This window comes from Neodiprion lecontei, chromosome 7 (genome assembly GCF_021901455.1).
Source record: "Neodiprion lecontei isolate iyNeoLeco1 chromosome 7, iyNeoLeco1.1, whole genome shotgun sequence".
Lineage (NCBI taxonomy): Eukaryota > Metazoa > Arthropoda > Insecta > Hymenoptera > Diprionidae > Neodiprion > Neodiprion lecontei.
The window spans coordinates 1,312,703-1,331,502 of NC_060266.1; the positions used below are offsets into that span (position 1 = coordinate 1,312,703).

Genomic DNA, 18,800 nt, shown 5'->3' on the forward strand with positions numbered 1-18,800 from the left:
TTCTCTTTGTCCAAGAATTTTTCGTAACAATATCGCGTAAACTTTCTAAATCGATTCAATTTTAGAACGGATCACAAGTCGAGCTGTATAACGCAGGACCTGGCATTGTGTGCATGAGGATGTACAAACGATTGCTTTTCGCTGGATGTTACGATGGCAATATTTACGTATTCGACACTAAGGTGGGAATAGCTAGATTGGTATTGTGATATTAAGTTGCAACACAAACGAAGTGATTGTATGCATTTATTTACAGGAGCGGAGACTCGTCTGCAGCATACCTGGGCCAGGAAACATGCTGCTGAGTATGGATATCGTGAAGAATAAGGTAAAGCTATTGCATTTCAAATCGTTTTGTTTATTAATTGTCCAAAAAGAGTCGATTGAATCAATTCAGATTTGACATTTTTCACTTGTGTGCCAGATTGTAGCGGGTAGCAAAGATCGAAGATTGCATATGTGGCAGATGCCGGATCAAGTGCAAGCAATACTGGCGACAAGAACGTAACGTGAAGCTTACTATTAAGTATGTGAATCTAGTCAATGGATGCAACTAAAAAGAGAAGCTAGTTGGTAAAATAAAATATGAATTGGTCAGACAATGAAGCGCTGCTAACTACGTGACGAACATAAAGGATTAAAAAAAAAATAAAAATATTTGATACACAGACATGATTAGGGAGAGTCAGCGAGCGTTGCCATTCGCCAGGGAACGAGTACCAAGGAATCGAGTACTCTAGACCATAAGTATGTATAACATCACGATAAACCGTATGCAAATACTATACTTACGTATAATACAATATACGTATATACGTATTGTGTTATATGTCTAAAATAATGAAAAATTATAGTAATTGAAAACGCGTTGATTTAATCGTGAATTTCAGATTTATAATGAGTGTAATAAGTACACGATGTCTACTGTACAATGCTAATTTAAGTGAAACTCCCTTCACGCGTGAATATGTATATGCGTACGTACATATGCAGCTACGGATATGTTATGTACTGTGTTATAGTCATTTGGCGATAGTGTAACATACTTGTATATATCTATACATAGAATTAAAACAGTAATAACATTATCTAAATAATACATATATCATAAAATGTTATAATAATGATTATTTGTAAAGAGTCGTTTTCATTTATAATTATAGTATTACACAACCAGATTCTCGGTACCGCGTTCTTTATGAATTTTTGACAAACGGGAGATATAAAATAAAAAAATTAAAATTAGGTATGTTAAGAGAAACAAAAATCGACAAACTCACCTCGTGACAATTAGACTGATGACATTCACGAGGATGTCGACGAGTTTAACTCTACTAAGCTAACTAAAAATGTTGATATATGTATGTAATGCTATTGTAATTAAGTCTAGATTATTGTAGAAATAATACGAAAATCGCAAGATCGAAGGAACGGGTACGTAACCGTACGAGAGAAAAAAAAACGAATCACATGAAAAATGCGAAAATGTATCATTTTCGCGAAAGTCGTTGCAATTTCAATCATTTTTATCTGCCTATCTGTTGCCAATAATTTTCTTATTCCATTAAGAATAATGTTTTGTTTGCCTGGTCAGTTGAACGGGCAGTCGTTTTTTCTACATGTTGATTATTGTATATTATTATTATTATTATTATTATTATTATTATTACCACCATTATTATTATTATCGTTGTTGTTGTTGTTGTTGTTATTGTTGTTGGACGACATTTTTTTCATTCTCGGTATCCACGAGTCATCTTTACAAAATACTTAATCAAGATTATACATACAAATACCGTAGATAGTTCATTTGTTGCGACTAAAAAATATTATATTAATATAATAATTATTGTAACGAAAACTGAATGTTTTAATGGATTTTTTTTCCAACGAGGAAAAATTAAAAAAATAAAAAAAATCTCACAGAGCCAACCCTTTGGCTGCAGGAGAATGAGTAAAATAAAAAAATAAAACAATCGAGAAAATAAAAATACAGCGGACGTATTTCGTGTTTCGTGCAAATGATGAATTTTGAAACGCCTAGGTCATCGTTTTTTTCTGCAATCCGTGTACAGTAGTAATAGATTAGTAATAGTACTTATAGAATTGTATAACGTATATTAATGAATAATTACGTGATAAGAATGAAAAAATCCAAATTTCTTTGATAAGAAAACAAAAAAAGAAAAAAAAAACCTGGACTCAATCGAGAATAGACGAAAATTGAGTACAAAAAAAGCATAAACTCTCGCCGTTCATCGTGCAAGCAAAAGGGTTGAATTTTTTGTAAGCGTAATATTACCGTAATTCTCAGATGTATATGGATATTATATCGTTTCCTCTTCCTCTTCTTCAGAATTGTTGTTTGTGTAAATGATTGTGCAACAAAATATAGTAATAATAATAACAACAACACGACAGTTGATAGTCGGATGAATAATGATAGTAAAGAAAATAAAAATGAATAAATATATAAAATTGAAAAACAAGTAATGGAAAGGGAAAAAAAACTGATTGTTTAAAACTCGTCGAGCGTACAAATTTGTGGCACGTACTTTATATACACTCATGCGTATGATCTTAAGGAGGAAAAAAGAAATACAAGTACAAAAAATTCTTAATCGTTATTTTTCTAACTTTTGTTTCCGAATAGAAAATCCATGATTCCCATCCGATCTGTTAAATTTGGATTAAAAGAAAAGGCACTTCATCGCCCTGGCAACAGCAAGGCATTTTAATGATCCAACAATTGGCTATAGGCACTTCACCTCACTTCACCTTTGTCGCTGAGCGCAATGTATCTCTGCCTGGGTCCTGAGAGGTCAGGCAAAACTCTTCTGATGAAATCCTTGCAAAGAGAGGACATCGATGAGGCAACACAAACTGTACCAACCAACGGTACTAACATGTTTACAATCCGCAACGACGACGGTCATTTTGAGGCAGTGATCAGAGAACTTGGCGGAAGCATGGCGCCGATATGGAAACACTATTTCACCAGGGTGAGAAGCTGGCAGTGTTTTGAACCCAGGTTTTACAGTTGATAAATGAAATGGAAAAAAAAAAGATACATGAATCTTTGTTTATAACGCATAATCTCTAATTTATTTTATGTATTGTGCATAACTTCGGCAGCCTTTTTTTCTTTGTTTATTTTTTTTTTTTTTTGTTTTTTAACACAATAGTCATATTTATCATAATGGTATATTTACAAAATTATTATCTCTATCTAACTTTTTATTCTGTTTCTCGTTTTTGTCTTCTAAAAAGTCTTCTAAACGCTCCTGCAGGATAGGAAAAGAAAAAAAAAAAAACAATCGTTGCAACAAATCTGTAACAGAAAGAAACTGGTTTTCATTCAAGGTACGCAAGATTATCTACGTCGTTGACACGAGTAACCTCTGTCAGATTAGCGCGGCTGGAGTGTTGCTCTATTCGCTGTTAGTCGAGCCATCATTAAAAAATGTGAAAATTGCCTTGGTTCTTGCTAAAATGGATCTCTCTTATCGGCAAATGAGGAACGAGGCGCTTCTTATGCTCCAACTGACCAGATTACGGAAAGAAATCACTCAGGAGATCACGGTCTTTGAGACAAGCGCGATGACTGGGGAAGGAATTGAGAAGCTAAGACAGTGGATATTTGACCCTGACACAATCAAGGCTGCGATTGCTGCCAACATGTAGAGAGAAGTATACCGAACAAGGAACGAGAGGAAAGAAATAGTACACAAAAAACAAGTAAACGTAGATATAGAAAAACAAAAAACGTCGATTAAAAATAAATTACATGTTTATTCACGTGTTGTGCAGGGATAAGTACAGAAAGAGGGAAGAGGAGAGACGATTTTCAATCATCAATATACAATCAATTTTCGTTTTTCTTGTTATCGTTGTTATCTCTTTACGTTATCCGATCCGTGTCTCAGCGTTCATGATTCTGGGTACTAGTGCGTAGCGTCATGTCTATCTGGCTAGGAAGATGCGTGCATGTTGTGTAACGGGAATGGAAAAGGTAAACACAGGAAAAGAAATGGCCAAAACAACACCTTGACGCATCCGTGACTCGCAAGTCACAGCCAGATTCGACGATGAGAATTGCGTCAAGTTCACTCTGAGAACCCAGAGTTCTGACACGCTCGTTTATCCGCACCCGATCAACGCTTGCGTAGCGCGGGGTTGAAAATTCAAGGTATTCACGCATCAAATACATGCCTGTCTCCAGGAGCCTAGTGTATCCTCGTTAGGTCTTCTACGATTTTCACGAGATCGTCCACCGTCGCGTCTTTTTTCATTCCGCTGCCGTCGTCGATCTGTAATAGAAGACAAGTTTGAAGAATATTTCATCGCTGTAAAGAAGTAAAATTGTTCTACATTTTTAATTGGATTGACGACCCGTGAAGATATGGTCCTTTATTTTGGTTGGACCTAACTTACCTGGAGGCCCATGGCAACTTCGGCCATTTTATCGCGGCTCAGGTCGAGGAAGCTTTCGATTAGATCACCATCGACAAAGCCCTCGCAGGGTTCCATCTTCAAATCTGTGTTGAAGCTCCTCCAGAAACTATGCTCTATTTTACCAACACTTTTTATAACCGTCGTCAAACGATCTTCCAAATTGTGCAGAAAATCGTAGAAGCCTGATGGAATCTGAGTAACGAGACCGATGGCGCCGCCCACCGTTCCGAACAGGACACAGCCCTGAGTCGGTGTGCTGGATTCTCCCAGGTGCTGCATGACCAGGGAACCGTGTCTAAAGACGTTCACCATATCGCCCAAGTGGAACTGTCCGACTTCCTGCATCTGCTGCCTCTCCTCCTCAGAAGTAGCTGCACTGAAATTTCAATTGAAATAAGAATTTAGCGAGTCGTTCCTCTGTTTTACACCCTTGCTTTGAGATTCGCCCACCTGTCTTTCTGGCAGACGAACAAATTGAAGCAGTTCTCAGCTCCGAGGAAAGTGTCGTCGTCCAGTATCTCGATGCTTGTCATCCAGTTGGGACTGTAGTCTCTAGCTATCTCTTCAAAACTGCCTTCTAGCGTTTTGTACTGAAGCAATGTCAGCGAGCGCATTAGATCGCCGACGAGCACAAAGTCCCCTTTGGTCTTGAGGAAGAGCGCGATGATGTTGTTGAAGTGGCTGCACTCCAGTCTGAGCTCCTTCTCGGCGGTCCACTCGAACAATCTTACGGTGCTGTTGATGCTGGCCAACAACTTGCCGTTGAATTCAACCAGTGAGTAGCAAGCGCCTTTTATCTCCTTCTCCGTGACCTGCGTCAGCTTGCCATCGTTCCAGTGGTACAACAGTATCCTTCCTGTCTTTGGCTCGGACTCGTCTGGATTGATGAAGGCGGTACCAACGACGAAGTACGAAGTCGGGTCCTCACCGAGCTTCGTTGATATCAGTGACATTGCGTATTCGGTCGGCCTCAGCGTGTGAGCATGGAGAACTTCGAAAGTGTGTTGGTCGATTATCAGTAGATTATGGACCTCTATCTCCTGCCCAATGTCACTGGCCGTGTGTCCAGGCTTGTTGTGCGACGCTATGTGGCTGCTACTGGACGTTGACGCAACCTGTGTGGATGCGGACGATCTGACAATGCTGACACCGCTGCTCTCCTGCATGTCTACCCGCATCGTGATAACACCGAAAGTCTGCGAAGTCTCCTGGTACGCGATCCTTCTTGGTGACTCGCCGAGTGGCACCGTTCTTATGTGGAGCTTCTGGATTTCATCTATCGTACCGATTGTAACAGTGCTGTCCGTGGCCAGGGCTAGACTGTCTGGGTAAGCCTCGGCGTTGAGCGAACACATGTGGTTCACCTCCTTCAGGTTGACGTTGCTGAAGACTAGCTTGTGGTTCGAAGAATATATCACCGTGGGACGATCAGAGCAGGCGAACACGTTAGTCGTCGAAAGGGATCTGAATGTCCTCAGGACCGTGGGCTGTGTGCCGAGGGTGACCTTCTTCTTGTCGGACAGAATACCGTTCTGTTTTTGAAGCGTAAAGTAGTACATGCTGCCGTCACCTAGCGCGCATAGCAGATAGGTGTTTCCCTCGAAGCAGGTCATCAGGATCGATCTGGGGATTATTTCCCCACCTAGGAGCTCTTTGTTCATTTCCTCGAGGTCCGGCAGGGTGAGAATTCTCACCGATATGTCAGTCCACAGTCCGACAGCCACGATCTTAGCCTCTAAGTTTCCGTCCAGCGGGGAAATGTCCAGACAGGCAACCTCGTGCTGCAGAGCGACTGACCCTTTTGGGACGATCTGAGAGGACACTATTTCCATGTAAAACAAATCATTTCCAGTGGCGCAGAGGACCTGCGTACCATTGCACGCGACAACGCTAATGGTCCTGTTGTTCTCGGGCTTCCACTCGGACACAATGGGATTTGCGGTGTTGGAAATCAGCCTGGCGGAGGTCGGCGTTATCTGGATGAAAGTCTCGGCCGTCACATTGCCTGTGTGGAAGGTCTGTTCGTCGGAAACGAAGCCAGGAATCTCGGTCTCTTCCACCTCCTCGTCATTCAGTGTCAGTATCCGTGTCTGCCCGACAAATGAAAGCACCAAGGTATTGTCGCAACTGCTCCCCCCCATCTTCAGTGCCCACATGCCCTTTATGCCAGGCAGATCTATGCTAGCATGCTCCTGAATACCAATTCCGTTCCTTATTATCCTCAGAGATCCCTCTTTGAAGGCACCCGAACACGTGACCATTTGTCCCTGGCCCTGCCGCTCCAGGTCTACGACAGCCATGTCGACGATTGGCGCTAAGTTGGTGAATATCTCTATCGGCACGCAGTAGGAGCCGTTCTCATCTGCCTTTGTGACCAGCTTGACGAGCTGCGAGTCACCTAGACGGCTGCCGATGAAAATGACACCATTGTCGAGGTAAGTGATGCACTCGGGGATGCTAATCTCACCTAGTACCTCGACTTTCAAGTCCTTGACAACCATTGTCCCGTCAGCCTTTTTCTCTTGCTCTAAGAACAGCATGAACAAATGCCCTGCCATGTCTCCTAGTAGATACCGAAGCCCCTGGTTGTCGACCTTGGTGTAGCATGTGATTGTACTCTGTTTTATTACCGGCGGAACTACCGCGACGTACGTTGTCCCGTCATGGTAGAGGATGCTCTCCTGGCCGATTATGATCGCACCGCAAATGGGCGAGGGGACCGGAATCACCATCATAGCTTCTCGTTCGACGTTATCCTGTTTCCAGGGTATTTTTACGAACTCTTTGTCTCTCAGCGATATCTCGTGAGTTTTGACATGCCGCCCATTTATGTCCTGATAGATTAGAATCAACGTTGGGTTTGAGCAGCCGTGCAGAAAATTTACGTCCTGAACTTGCAGTTCCTCCATTCTAATCGAAGATGCCTTAAGCTCTGGGTTGTCCTTGTCCAGAGGTATTATCTTGAATAATCCATCATAGAGTCTCAGTCCTATTACTCGTGCCTTTGGGTCTATCACCGCCTTTATTCCTGTTTCTGAAGCCTTCCCAATTCTGTCCGCTACGTTCCCATGTGCCTTTGTTATTATCTCTATGTCCTCGCCTTCGCCTATGCATTCGAGTATCATGGCGTTGTATCGAGTTGTCAGGAGAAATAGCAAATCCTTCTTCTCGTGCTGTTGTTTTCGGGATAGAGAATAAAGAGAGCGGTAAGATCGGAGCTCTTATAGGGTGAAAGGAAATTATTTAAGTTTCTTCTTCTGAAGTGTGGCTGATTGGATTTCTGGTTTCATCGATTGCATTGTATTATAGAAGGGTACAATTATCGTATTAATAGTAACAGCATCAACAGAGCAGATAGTGTTATTGTTTATGTTGACAATAAAGTTTAAACAAAAGTCGAGGTGATGGTGCACGCTCCACTCAGAGTTATTAGTGAAAGGATTAAATTTGAAGAGATTGTTATAAAAATCTCCAGTCTGTACTACTTAAATGTTTCAATTATACAATAGGTAATTTCATAGATGAATTAAAAACTTTCTTAGATAGTAATGTGAATCTTGAGGACCATTACATTGTAAGTGATGTTAATATAAATATATTAGAAATGAATAATTACACTGGTAAATATTTAAATAACTGTCTCTAATTACGCTATTCACCTCTGATCAATACAGTCAGGAGACTGGTTGCAACTCTGAGGGATCATGTATCAATCATATTATGGCAAAATCAAATATAGTGCATAAAGCGGTTAAAATTACACAAATTACTGAACATTGTGCCATTTCAACTGCATTAAAATTAAAAGTAACAAATGATATGAATGAAGTTAAAACAATGCTCAATTTTAATATACGCGCGCCTTTGGTATCCGTGATAGGGTCTACTATACTCGGTACTATGTTCTTATAGTGGAATGCAATAAGTAAACGAGAAATGTATGAGAGAAGAGTTATATATGCTAAGGCAACGCGGTAATCAGCGTTGTTCATAACCTCACCGGCGGTCTGAAGAACTTGATTACGGCGATTTTTCCGTAGATCCCGACTTCTTTGAGGGGTCGCAGACCCTCGGGGGTGACGAGGTGGATCTCGAGCCGCATATTCTTTGCCAGAATGAGGTTGAGGTCGGTCGGAGATGTGAAGTTACCTGGGTGTTGAAGGGCAGCATGTTTATTACCTCAGTCGTTCGAAGAACGTTGAAAGTGAATGGGGTCAAGACAAATCGGCGTTGAATAAATGATACGAGTATATTTATTGTTCTCAAATCCAACACATAGTTCTATAATACTCACCGGTCACGCAAGCCGTTACCGCAGTTGGCTTTTGGGCCGTAACTACGTAGTGATGGGCCATTATTTTCATAATATTCTCTGTTAGTCTCTTGATTCCAGATTACGAAAATCCTGCTATTTACCACAAGTTATTCACAGCTCGTGTCTTCGGCTAGTCCGATGATTCTCCCTGTGTTTTTCGCAACATAACATAACCAACCCTTGCGCGTTACACCGAGTTTGCAGTCTCTTCGACGCTTCTCGGAACCACCGCCAGATGCTGCAACTAACTTTTTAATTTATGGGTGTCTTTTATTTACCAACTTTCGGAAAGGAAAGGTTAACCATCAAAACTACTGATTGACCGATTCTTTAATGCTGACCCATCAGATGAGTTTTTTTAGTTATTTTATTTTCAAACTCTGACAAATAAAACTGCCATCAGCAATCGTTTATCTATTTTGCGTTGCCGAGTTCGTAACTATTATAGCCCTGCTTTAGTCCTAGGGAATTTGTAGCTCGTCCAGATGAACTCCGTCTAATTTCGGAACGCAACCTGAAACAAATGCTACATATCTCCTAGGCCAACTGCTACCAACGTAATTTTTTTTGCAGGGGAAACCACCAAACGCTTCGATCGGATTTTGGAACACATCGTTGTTCAGATGTTTCACCGGTTCCAACATTCGGCGTCAGTTGCTGCTGCGGTTCGCGTGTTTGAATCCGACACAGTTCCGCGGCCAATATCGATGCGGAGCTGTCGATAGAGTCGCGAAACGATCGATCGACCCGCACCGACTTCCGGTTGTCAGACCGCTGAGCCAGCGCAGAGTGTCGACTTGGTAGTTCGCGGCAGGTGCAGTGCAGTGTGTGCGTCTGTCAGTCGTGCGGCTCGTGGTGATAAAACAGTTAGTGCCCCTCGCCGCTGGCTGGTCCTTGACAACGCAGGAGGAGGATCTCTTCCCCGACAACATTCTGGAGACCGTCAACATTACGATCGGCGATTCCGGTGAGTAAAACCCGACAGTATTCTTTCGCAAATATACACCCACCGACAAGTAATTTTTCACGCGATATTATCTATCCTACCTACGAAGTGCGAGGTTCGAGTGGGCGGGGATGTCTCCGTGTGGTACCCCCCCTCTCCACCCCCCCCCCCCTGCCTTGCCCATTCCTTCTCCGCTATCGATTTTCCAGCTAACGAACTTGTGTCTGGCGATTTTATGCCGCGAGGCAAACAGTTCCCGTTGACTTAAATCACTCCTTATCTACCCGCAGAATCGCCTTCTTCCCCACAATGATAACAGGCCTTACGTCTCACATGCTGCATCTGCACGCGTGTTTTCTACTCAACTCGTCGTCGCGGTTTTATTGCTAGCCGGTAAAGCCGACGGCCGCTTTATCTCCTGTGTCTATATATACATATATATGTATAATATATATAATATATCCATGCGTTTGTCATAACTGTGAAAAATTTGAAAACGCAAAAGAATGCGAGGTAAATGACGTGACGTCATTCGTCTTGTAGTTGATCTATAGACGGTTGTATTTCTCGCCTTTGAATAGAGACTGGGACAGAAAATTTTATGAGGTTGAAGTTAGTGACGTTACTTTAACGATGCATGTTCAGCAAAAACCGTTACTCGGACCCTTTAGGATTTTCTGAAATTCAGGCTAGTAAATAATAACAAAAAGAAAACATGTTGATATTTTGAAAAGTGAACTCCTTAAAAGTCGTTCTACAATTGTACGATAACGATTTTTTCCACGACGTTCCGTTACGTTAACGTTACTAACCTCAGTTTTCTGAAATTTTATGTTCAGACACTGTAACTGTGTCGTGTTAAATGAAGTTCGATGAATGTCGTCGTAAGAATTTTTTTCCAATCTTCTTTCGTAAGTTGAAGAAAAATCGCCTACCAATGCAAAGAAAAACCGAATTGAAACGGTAACGAAACGAGCCTGCACTCTGTACAAGATTTAATATAAGTACTCTTGACGATAAAATCACCACCCTTATTCCGCTTGAACTCCGTGTATAACACGAGTTTCGAGCCAATTTCCTCGGTTCATTCTTTCCTGAGCATCGTCGTCGTTTTTCTCGTTCCTGCTACTCTGAGTGTTTCTCTTATGTTCATTTCCCCGCGCTGCTCCTGTAACTCTTACACGTCCTCTTCCAAACACAACCAACCGTCCCTCTTTCCTCTTGGTAGTTATAAATTTTTAACACGATTTCTTCACTTTCTTCCGTAGATATTTTTCTCTTCCTTTTCTCTCATACGAGAGTGATTCGTACGATTTCGAAAATTGCTCCCCGCGTTATTGTTGTTGTAATCTTACGTGGAAAATTAATTTTTCATGCATGAACATTATTCGTTAAATTGTTTGAAATTTATGGATTTCTTTTTATTCATTGAAATTCTTGCTAATGTATTTCTTTAAAAATTATTGAAAATCTTGGCTCCGTTTGCAAATTTTTGTACAGACGAGGATAGATTATCGGTTTTATTTGAGATTTCTACCGGTGTTCCGAATCACCTTTAATTCACTCACACCGCGTTTGTATTTATACATATACCGAATTCGGAATCAGAATCCCTCGTAATTAACCAATTAACGTACCATTCAGCGTTCGTAAATGCATTATGCATGTATTCGCGTAATTGCGCAAGGAGTTCTCGAGTTCAGTTCGTAGCCAATTGTGCGATTGATTGACTGATCGACCGATCGATATCGCTTGTATTTCGTGTCTGTAGTATTAATTTACAATCCGTTCTATTCATATTATACCGCGGTCAAAGTGGTTGCTCCGTCAAAGCACGGATACTATAAATATAAATGATCATCGCATTAGCATGAATTGTCATACACCGTTTGTGTATATAATACACTCCGGTATATATGGGTATAGGTACACCGTTTGTGTATATAATACACTCCGGTATATATGGGTATAGGTACAAAACGCTTTACCTACCGGCATTCTGTTCCGGGTTATGCGAATGCGTAATCCTTGAATCATTCTTCAAGCTTGTTTATCATCCTTTAATTTCATTCATCGAATGAAACAGTTGTTTTTTTTATTTTCCTCTTGTACAGAATGAGAATATTACATTTGCCATTCTGAATAATCATATTCTCACTTATCTCATTTGAAACGACTACAATCACTAATGATAAAAATCGCACAGTGTTTAAATAAAATTCACGGTATTTGTGTAATATTTATGTATGACTTGATAACGTTATTTCTATCGTTAAAAATACGTCCATTTCAATTTTTTTTATCAAAAAATTCAGTCTACTTTTGAGTGCAAATTCGAGAATAACGGATCAAAATGTTCAATCAAATCAAAACTACAAACGTAACGATTCGCACGATTAAATATATTATTCATTAATAGTGCTGATCGTGGTAGTTATAAGTCTGATTATTCCTTACTTTTAAACAAAGGCGCATTGTCTTGGTTAATAATTGAAATTCACGCAGTTGTATGCATTTGAAAAAGGGTGAAACAAAATAATGACTTTTCCTAATTTTCAATTGTACATATAACCGAAGCGTTTGAAATACTACGAAAAATGTATGTGACAAAATTGAATGACAATTATCGAGTTTTATCAACTTAAACGAATACCTGTATATAAAAGTTCCTATAAAATATTGATAAATCGCTGAAAAGCAATAATAACCTGTGGTAGTACCCAATACATTATCATCGAATCTCGAATAATTCGTCTCGATGAAAAATAGGCATGTATATCAAAACCTTGATCTCGCTTTCCTTCCTCCCTTTCTCGCCCTTGCCCTTGATCTCGTTCAACCTTCCGACCCTCCACCCCCTCCTCTTCGGGCTGCCTGCCTGCGCTTTGAACAGCTACATACATATTATATACACACTACAGTTCATGACTCGCCGTCATAATAATTTAGGGGTAGCTGTATATAAATAACTAAACTGTAATGTAATTACGAGGGTATTATAATATATGCACACGGGTTGGGTGTAATCGTGAGGACCTGGGCCAACGGCGGTTCGCCACGCGATCGCAGCAACTGAACCTTTAAATAAAATCAGTCGATTCCTCCCCTTGTTCCGCCGATTATATTCCTCCGTTCGTCTTATTCTTCTCTTCTCCGTTCACCTCCGCCATGGGAATCACGACCCTGAATGTAGGTAAAGCCCCGCGGCTCGGTTACTACTCTTGACCTCGAAACCCTTCGTGCCATCATTCGCATGCAACCTTCGCTCTGGATCTAGATGTTTCAATTATAGGGAAATTCACAACCAGAGAGAGAGAGAGAGAGAGAGAGAGATTAATAATAACTCATATTTCTGATATCATTTTTCACAAGACGTCAGTTTATAATAACGATTGTTTTGCAAAATTCTACCATTTCAAATCAACAGTAATTTTGATGTAACTTTTTTTTCAAATTATTCACAATTCGCGTTATGTTTTACTCGTCGTTTTTATTTGTTTTTTTCTGCGATTTATTTATTTATTTATTTTCATTTTCTTTTAATACAATTTCATAGAGAATTCACGCATCGAGTGTGATATTACTCATTTATTTATTCGCTTTAAGTATTTTTCGTGTATTGCATTTTGCAAATATACCTGTGTGTATACACATTGTCGTTCTTACGTGTTATGTATTCGTTTACGTGTAACTATAAACTGCGATTCTTGTGGTATTGATCTAGCGGTCCCGGGGCATGAAGAGAGAGCAACCCGCCTCCCCTGGCGACCTCTGTCTCTCCCTGTCTCTCTCTCTCCCTCTGCCCCCTCTTGTTTTCCCACCCCCAGAATTACACCTCGTGTGTTTGTTAATGCAGGTATAGCGTAATTAGCCATTTTTGCATATTTTATTCAAAGTCACACTCTCTGCGTGTACATAATATATCGTTGTTATCTTTTTTTCGTCTCAACTGTCTCTCGACTTCTCTTGTACGTACATGAATATTTTCACATATGCGGTACGTGATTTTGTATTATATATATATATATATATATATGTGTGTGTGTGTGACGCAATATTGCTCAGGATTGTAACCCAGAGTCAATAGAACTATGCACAAGAGAGATAAAATTAGAAACTCAAAAACAAATTAGAAAAAAAATACGCATAGATCGATTAGGACTCGTGAATGTCGTTTCGTGCTTCTGCAGCAGCTTTGCACATGTATAACTAATCTATACGTATATATATACATCGTCACACATGCGCCATACTGACTGACTGACCCACTTCTTCTTTGCCGCGGTTATTCCGATTTTCACGGTGTGGTTGGACAGCGTGGAAAAGCTTATCAGACAGAGTGGTCGTTATAATTATTTTTTATTTCCGATACACATAAATATATATATATATATATATAAGAAAGTAATTAAAATAATATCACAGTAACGCAAAAGGCATGAAATCATGTGATTTTTTTATTCTCTCTGTTGCAGCTGTATTATTGTCTTGAACAATTTGACCGAGGGTCGTTAATTCTGTGATATCAATCGCGGATCGTTTGATTATCCAAACGCCGGAGTAGAAGAAACGTAGGAGAGGAAAAACACATCCTGCGAGTACCGGAAGGTGGATAAAACTTGGGGAGCAATTAACGTCCCCCCAAAAATTGATTAACGAGGAAATCAAAAAAACAAAAACCGAAGATGCCTGCATCAACGACAGCAGCCACCGCTGCAGGAGCTGAGGGTGGCGGTCCTCCGCGTACTGAACTTCAGGAGCTCCAGTTGAAGGCGGGTCAGACGACTGATGAGGTGAGTCGAGACGAATGGAAAATTTTACATGATATTTGGAATATTGAAAAGTCGTTGCAAAAATTACTCGATGAAATCGTCAGATTATTATTGGCAAACTTTGAAGAACGTCGGACAATTTTATTGCGCGTGTTGGAATAAAATTGCTGGGAAAACTGCGAGAAAATTGATCAAACTCTGTGGGTAATAATTGAAATGTTTGAGAAGATTGCAATGTTGTTGACAATATTTCTTGAAAAATAGGTACTGTCGTCGGTAAGTCGGTATTATCGTCGGTAAGTGTAACGGTATTACCGACGGAAGGTATGGCGCAAGTGAATTCTCGTTGTTACCAACTTTGCATTGAATTCGTTATTATTATTATTATTATTATTATTATTATTTTCACAAGCTGATTGTAATTTAACCATCGATTTCGAATGTGCGACGCGATAAAATTTTCACATTTCTTCTCAATCGTGTCGAATTTCTGTGCGATCTCCAAAGTCGATTCCAGTTATAATGTGCGGAGAGTGAAAAAAAAAAGTTCAACTTGACTAACATTAGTATATTTTGTAAATACGCAAGGTACCATGAGATATATTCATTTTAATCTGGATATTCATATTTTGTTACGAAAAAAAGTTGAAATGCACATGTTTCATTGACATGTAGTACAGAAATGCTGAAAATTTAGCGCAATATTTTTATTGTTGTTCGTATTTTTTGCCAAAGCATTGAACGGAAAACTCATTTGTCCCGTGTCGATGATTCTCTTCGTTACACTCGACTCCATACCGTTGCAAAGAACGCGAATAAAAAGTCAAAAAAGTGTATGTTTTATTTGTAGGAATGAAAAAAAAAAAAAAAATTTTACAGAGGTATTTATTCATTTCGTTATACGTAAAGTGGAAAAGATGATTTGGTATTTCTTCCACAAGCGCGGTGGAGGCTGATTCCATGGTTAGGTAGGTGAGGTCTGACTTGTGAAATTTCATCCTTGGATTTCAATATTCAGGTCACGATTTAATGTAGGTACCCTGCGTCACTGCATCCCTACTAACACTCTCGTCGTTGCTATTATCTGGCATCGACAAACGGAACAAGAGAAAAATCATTACGGGCATGTCAGAGAGATGGACAAATGGTACCTTTCCTTCATATCACATCACATCGACTCTCAATATGTCCCCGTTTTATAGCACATCCCATTGTAGTCGTAATTGTCCCATCCCTCTTTCCGTTTCTACTCCGCTCTTTTTTCGTCGTACGGTCATCGTTGATAAAAAGGCTGAAACGAAGAAGAGAAAACCTGAAATATCGTAGACAGAAAAAAGTGCCAACTCGCGTGCAGACTCGTGGCGTCTCTCAAACCCTACAAAGTAACAGCGTCGTGAGTTCGTTTCGGATACAGAGTGAACATTATATTTGGACGAGCCGCCACTCGCTCGGCTCCGCCTCGCTTCCTCCATTAGGGACCTAAACTTGGTTATTCCAATTTTTGACAGTCATCGAGGTTTCATTCATTAGGTCTAGCGGTGAAGTAAGGTCGTCACGAAGGTTATGCTACGAGAGCAGAATTAAGCTGCAGAGGGGGGAGGAGGAGGAGGAGGAAGAGGGCAAGAGGGAGTAGTGGAGGTACTTACGGAGTCTGTAATCCTCCTCCAATCCTCGAGTTTCACAGTGTCAGTCGGAAGTGCCGACCCACTCAGACACTTGACGCTATTATTCATCAAGCCCACCTTTTTTCCTTTCATTAAATTTTCCAATCCCCGCACACCCTCAATCTCGACGATCACATCCCAGCTGTTCTCATTTACCCGCCGTGATATTCTCCTCTCTTATTTCATTTCTTGGTTAGATTCACGGTTCGGAACAAGGCTCGCGTGTCTTAAATGATGCGCAGTGATATTTATTACAAAGAAGCTCGAAAGGCGGGTTCCACGTAACGAGAGAGTTTCCGAGTCAGTACAGCTGGCTGTCGTTTGTCAAGGGTGAATTTTCGGTAAAAATGAGAGCAGTGAAGGTTTAGCTAGGTCGTTTAAAACGTTCGGGTTAACCACTCGTCAAGTCGCAAAAAAGCTGAACCTCCGCGAGATGTATCTTCTCTCTGCCAGCTACTCTCGGTGCAAAAAAGAACCTTTTACCTAAACCACTCGAAAACTTACGATTTGTCAAATACAAGTCGCTGTTTAAATTCGGCTCCCGATATCTTCGCTGTTTTGTTGTCAAAAAGTATCTCGAAGCGAGTTCAAGAGCGTCTATTCAATACAATTCTATACATAGTAGACTCGCAGTTTCCAGATCTCAAGTAGTCTCCGGTGTCGCTTAAATTGCCATCATCATTACCTTCATCGTTGTTATCACGATCATGATCCCGTGTTATCGACTGTCCGTATACGTTCCCACCGTCGAGTGTAAACGACCACCGCGATATCTTTATCGGGTCTTTATCGCACCTTGTGGTATATTGCTTTATCGTTCGTGTCGTCGTCGTCGTCATTCGGCTACTCGAACCCCTTGCCTTTCCCCCCTCACATGGAAAATATCGGTGTACAAAGTACACTCATATTATACACGAACATGACTTTGCGTGTGTTTTACGCTTGCGTCGTCACGTCGTCACGTCGTCAGCGCCGTTCGACGCAACCAGCGACCATCCCTTCAATTTAGATGATCCCGCGTGGGTTGCATCAATTACTTGGATACCGTCTCCTACCACTATCGCTGTTGCATCATCCATCCTTTACTCTGTATAAACCTACCCGACATACGCACGTAGGTTTAATGCCCATTCTCCTCTTACGTCAGCCGACACTTGAACTAACACGCGTCAAAACCCTGCCTAAGCGTCATTGGTTTCCTTTGCTCTAGCTGCTAACATACCTCGGATACCGTAATTCTTCTTTCTTTCAGCTTCTCTGTGTTTCTGGAAATTATTTATTATCGAGAGACACGCACTCGTTGGGGTATATGTATTAAAATTGTACGCCAGGTCAGGAAGAATTAGGAATTAGAACCTCTCCTCTTTTACGCAAGTTCGAACGGCAGCTGCAAGAATGTAACGATTTATGACGATGAGAATTGCCAGCTCCCCAAGTTTTTCGTTGTAATTTCACCAAATTTCAATTTCCACTTGACCTCGTTAAGTGTCGCTTTTAACCATCTGGTTTCGTTATTCCCAGTGATAGAGTTTCCCCAGCGTTGTGGAAAACGAAGAATCGCGTGGAAGGTATTGTGGGGTTTACGAGGGGACAAAGATGACCTTAGAATCTCGTTACCGTTTTGTTTATTATTTTTATTTTTTTTACCACACTCCGATATCGAAGAGTAATCAAACTTCCATCATCGACAGCTGCTTTTTCTGGTTCCAACTCGGTTCTCCCCTATCTATACGAAATCGAATACATACGAAACCCCCGGAGACACACCTGGAGAACGAACGACCGCCGGGCGAGAACCGAAACCCCATCACATATTTACTTCTCGGTTCTTTCATCCATTATTGTTATTGCTATCTCTCTTTTTCTTCATACGCCTTTCGATTGACAAACAACAACAACAACAACAACGAAATATAACCAACGACCCAGAGTGAAACCCGAATTAAACCGTAAGGACATTCAACGGTATAATAAATTGCTCGAGGATCAGGGTCCATAAAATAATAATACGAGTAGTCCCTTGTCTCCTCTTTTAACATCGCACCCCAGTGATCCTACGAGTTTACGAAACCACAGAGATAACATATACTCAAATGTTCCAAGCGGTTTGACCAAATCCTTTGGCTTTCCTTTCTATCCTTTGCTTTTCTCCTCCTCTATTGTTTTTCTTCATTTCTCTTTCATTCTCTTTCCGTACTCGAGAACCTCCTATCGCCCACTCTGGGACGACTGGTTTCAGTTCGTGTTGTCTCACCTGTTCCAAAATTGTACGAACGCACGTTTCATCAACTTCGCGTTAACGCTGATACTGTTTGTGCACGAGCACCTACGCAACAACGAGCCATGATTGATGAATATTCGACAACCTAGATAGCCGCCAGCTACCCAGTCCAACGACTCCCTTGGTCATTCCTCGAGCTTGGTAGTAGGCAGGCGGTAAAGCGCCCTGCTGTGGCGATATGGGTTTGTTTGATTGGATCGCGTGCAGGCAGGGTAACCGAGTAATGAAAAGGCACGCGATCCGGTTCGCACATGCTTTACGCTAACCCCCAACAATGGTCAATAAAATAGCCTTTCTAACCCTCTCGAACCGTCGTTGGACTTGAAAGAGAGAATTTTCCGCATTTTTATACGATACTTTTTTAAAT

General features: G+C 40.9%; 4 protein-coding genes across 11 annotated transcripts in view; 3 read left to right on the forward strand and 1 right to left on the reverse strand.

The window, feature by feature from the left end:
• The window catches only part of LOC107218279, a 25,557-nt gene extending 23,349 nt beyond the window's left edge, over positions 1-2,208 (forward strand). For all 3 annotated transcript variants that reach the window (XM_015656107.2, XM_046744726.1, XM_046744727.1), the window contains 3 exons: positions 66-182; positions 257-328; positions 425-2,208. In XM_015656107.2, coding sequence (XP_015511593.1) covers positions 66-182; positions 257-328; positions 425-508 — 273 coding nt within the window. In that variant the 3' untranslated portion in view covers positions 509-2,208. The remainder of the gene's footprint in view (positions 1-65; positions 183-256; positions 329-424) is intronic.
• On the forward strand, positions 633-3,721 carry LOC107218283 (ADP-ribosylation factor-like protein 16). Its single transcript, XM_015656111.2, has 3 exons — positions 633-747; positions 2,654-3,002; positions 3,364-3,721. The coding sequence occupies exons 2-3, from the start codon at positions 2,796-2,798 to the stop codon at positions 3,682-3,684; spliced, it is 528 nt and encodes a 175-aa protein (XP_015511597.1). The 5' UTR covers positions 633-747; positions 2,654-2,795; the 3' UTR covers positions 3,685-3,721.
• Positions 3,124-9,252, reverse strand: LOC107218291 (DNA damage-binding protein 1). 2 transcript variants are annotated; one of them, XM_046744729.1, is made up of 6 exons: positions 8,750-9,252; positions 8,456-8,604; positions 4,906-7,628; positions 4,435-4,831; positions 4,213-4,310; positions 3,124-3,331 (listed from the first exon to the last, which is right to left on the reverse strand). In XM_046744729.1, exons 1-5 carry the CDS (start codon positions 8,817-8,819, stop codon positions 4,227-4,229), a joined length of 3,423 nt encoding a protein of 1,140 aa, XP_046600685.1. In that variant the 5' UTR covers positions 8,820-9,252; the 3' UTR covers positions 3,124-3,331; positions 4,213-4,226. The 2 variants fall into 2 exon arrangements, with proteins under 2 accessions (XP_046600685.1, XP_015511605.1); XM_015656119.2 differs by lacking the exon at positions 3,124-3,331 and having other exon boundaries at positions 3,773-4,310; positions 8,750-9,226.
• Positions 6,756-18,800, forward strand: part of LOC107218297 (synaptosomal-associated protein 25) — a 43,986-nt gene continuing 31,941 nt past the window's right edge. For all 5 annotated transcript variants that reach the window (XM_046744753.1, XM_046744750.1, XM_046744751.1 and 2 more), the window contains exons 1-3: positions 6,756-6,890; positions 9,344-9,737; positions 14,192-14,509. In XM_046744753.1, coding sequence (XP_046600709.1) covers positions 14,402-14,509 — 108 coding nt within the window. In that variant the 5' untranslated portion in view covers positions 6,756-6,890; positions 9,344-9,737; positions 14,192-14,401. The remainder of the gene's footprint in view (positions 6,891-9,343; positions 9,738-14,191; positions 14,510-18,800) is intronic.